Source organism: Pteropus alecto, unplaced genomic scaffold (assembly GCF_000325575.1).
Source record: "Pteropus alecto unplaced genomic scaffold, ASM32557v1 scaffold78, whole genome shotgun sequence".
Classification (NCBI taxonomy): Eukaryota; Metazoa; Chordata; class Mammalia; order Chiroptera; family Pteropodidae; genus Pteropus; species Pteropus alecto.
In genome coordinates this window covers 15,488,586-15,490,265 of record NW_006443124.1, presented here as the reverse complement: position 1 = coordinate 15,490,265, position 1,680 = coordinate 15,488,586, and the positions used below count along the sequence as shown (strand labels likewise).

The following is a 1,680-nucleotide window of genomic DNA, read 5'->3' as shown; positions in this document are numbered from 1 at the left end:
TACAGGAACGAATAGAGTTTGCAAGAAACCTCTCAGATCCTCTGACAGAAGGGGTCTTCTGAGTTCCCATCCATCAAATGTGTGTTTTGGGGGCTGGGGTGCTGGAATACAAGGCATTAGACTAGATTATTTTAGTTTTAAAATCCTAAAATTGTTATAAAACCAAGGCCCAGAGACAGTTCAGTGATGCTCTCCAGGTCACACTGGTGGTGAAACCAGCGGGACTACCACTGGCCCTGGGCTCCTTCTCCTTGACCAGGACTTGAGGGTAGCGAGCTGGCCTCCACGCCCAGAAGCCTACTTTGTTTGCTACCTCTGCTCTCCATGGCACTGGTAGAGAATTCATGAACCTTCCAGGTCAGGAAGGAAATAAGATTCCTCTTATCACATTCAAATGCCCGGGAATGACTCACATGCCACTTCAGTCATGGGGTGAGGCTGGGAAGATCTAGAGGTTTGCCTATGGGGGAGGAGCTAGGCGGGGCCCAGAATTGTCCCCAAGGGCACTAACTCAGTGCCTCTGCGCAGTGGACGTGACCCTAGATCCAGCCTCGGCGCACCCCAGCCTGGAGGTCTCCCAGGATGGCAAGAGCGTGTCCTCTCGTGGGTGGGCATCAGTTTCAGCAGTGCCCAGCGACCCACAGCAGTTTACCGAGCAGAAGTGCGTGCTGAGCCGCGAGCGCTTCCTGGCGGGCCGCCACTACTGGGAGGTGGATGTGGGCCGGCGCAGCCGCTGGTTCCTGGGCGCCTGCCTGGCGGCGGTGGTGCGCACAGGGCAGGCGCGCTTGAGCCCGGCCGCCGGCTATTGGGTGATGGGGCTGTGGAACAGCTGTGAGTATTTCGTCCTGGAGCCGCGGCGCGTGGCGCTCACCCTACGCGTGCCGCCCCGGCGCGTGGGCATCTTCCTGGACTACGAGGCCGGGAAGCTGGCCTTCTTCAACGTATCCGACGGTTCCCACATCTTCACCTTCACCGACACCTTCTTGGGGCCGCTCTGTGCGTACTTCAGGCCCAGAGCCCCCGATGTCAGCGAACACACAGATCCGCTCACCCTCTGCTCATTGCCGTCGGGTTAGAGGAACATGCGTCCTTGAAGAGAACGACGGTGTCACCTGGGAACAGCCCTATGAGCCTCAGACTCCGCCTTGGGTCTGTGGTAAGGCACTCTTGTGGCCGCAGGGCTGGTCTAGGGTGGAGAAAGCACCTCCAAAGTGTCAGCAAAGACCACAGTCTCAGCACAGCAGAAGGAGGACAGAGAAAGGGACTTGGCCTGTGTAGATGTGTGTGTACATGTATGGATATGATTTTCTTTAAAAAAATAAAATAAGAGGCAGTTTCAAGCTCGTCTGAGTGTATGATAGGATTGAGCAAATGAGTAAAAATACATAGATGTTGCCAAGAGCCAGGGTGTCCACTGCAGAAGAGGGGAAAAACCAATAGGGAAATTTTTTTGAAGGGAGAAACATGTTCAAATTAAAGTTATCAGTTAATTTGTGTATTACATATATTTTTGTGTAAATTTTCTAGTTCTAAAAAGATCTAAAAGTACTGTCGTCTCAGAAGCAATGAGTTCATCTATGGCTCATAACCCAGTTTTAGATGACAATCCCCACTAACGTGAACTTGGGAAACAGCTGGTTCCAGGGCTGGAATAGAACTAGTGCAAGGTGAATCTGGACC

At 53.0% G+C, this 1,680-nt stretch overlaps 1 protein-coding gene across 1 annotated transcript in view; it reads left to right on the top strand.

The window, feature by feature from the left end:
- BTNL9 (butyrophilin like 9) overlaps nt 1–1,279 on the top strand; it is a 24,014-nt gene extending 22,735 nt beyond the window's left edge. Inside the window, 2 exon segments of the mRNA XM_015597960.1 lie at nt 529–1,070; nt 1,072–1,279. Of these exon segments, the coding sequence (XP_015453446.1) occupies nt 529–1,070; nt 1,072–1,278 (749 nt within the window). The 3' untranslated portion in view covers nt 1,279.
- The last annotated feature ends 401 nt before the right edge of the window (nt 1,280–1,680 follow it).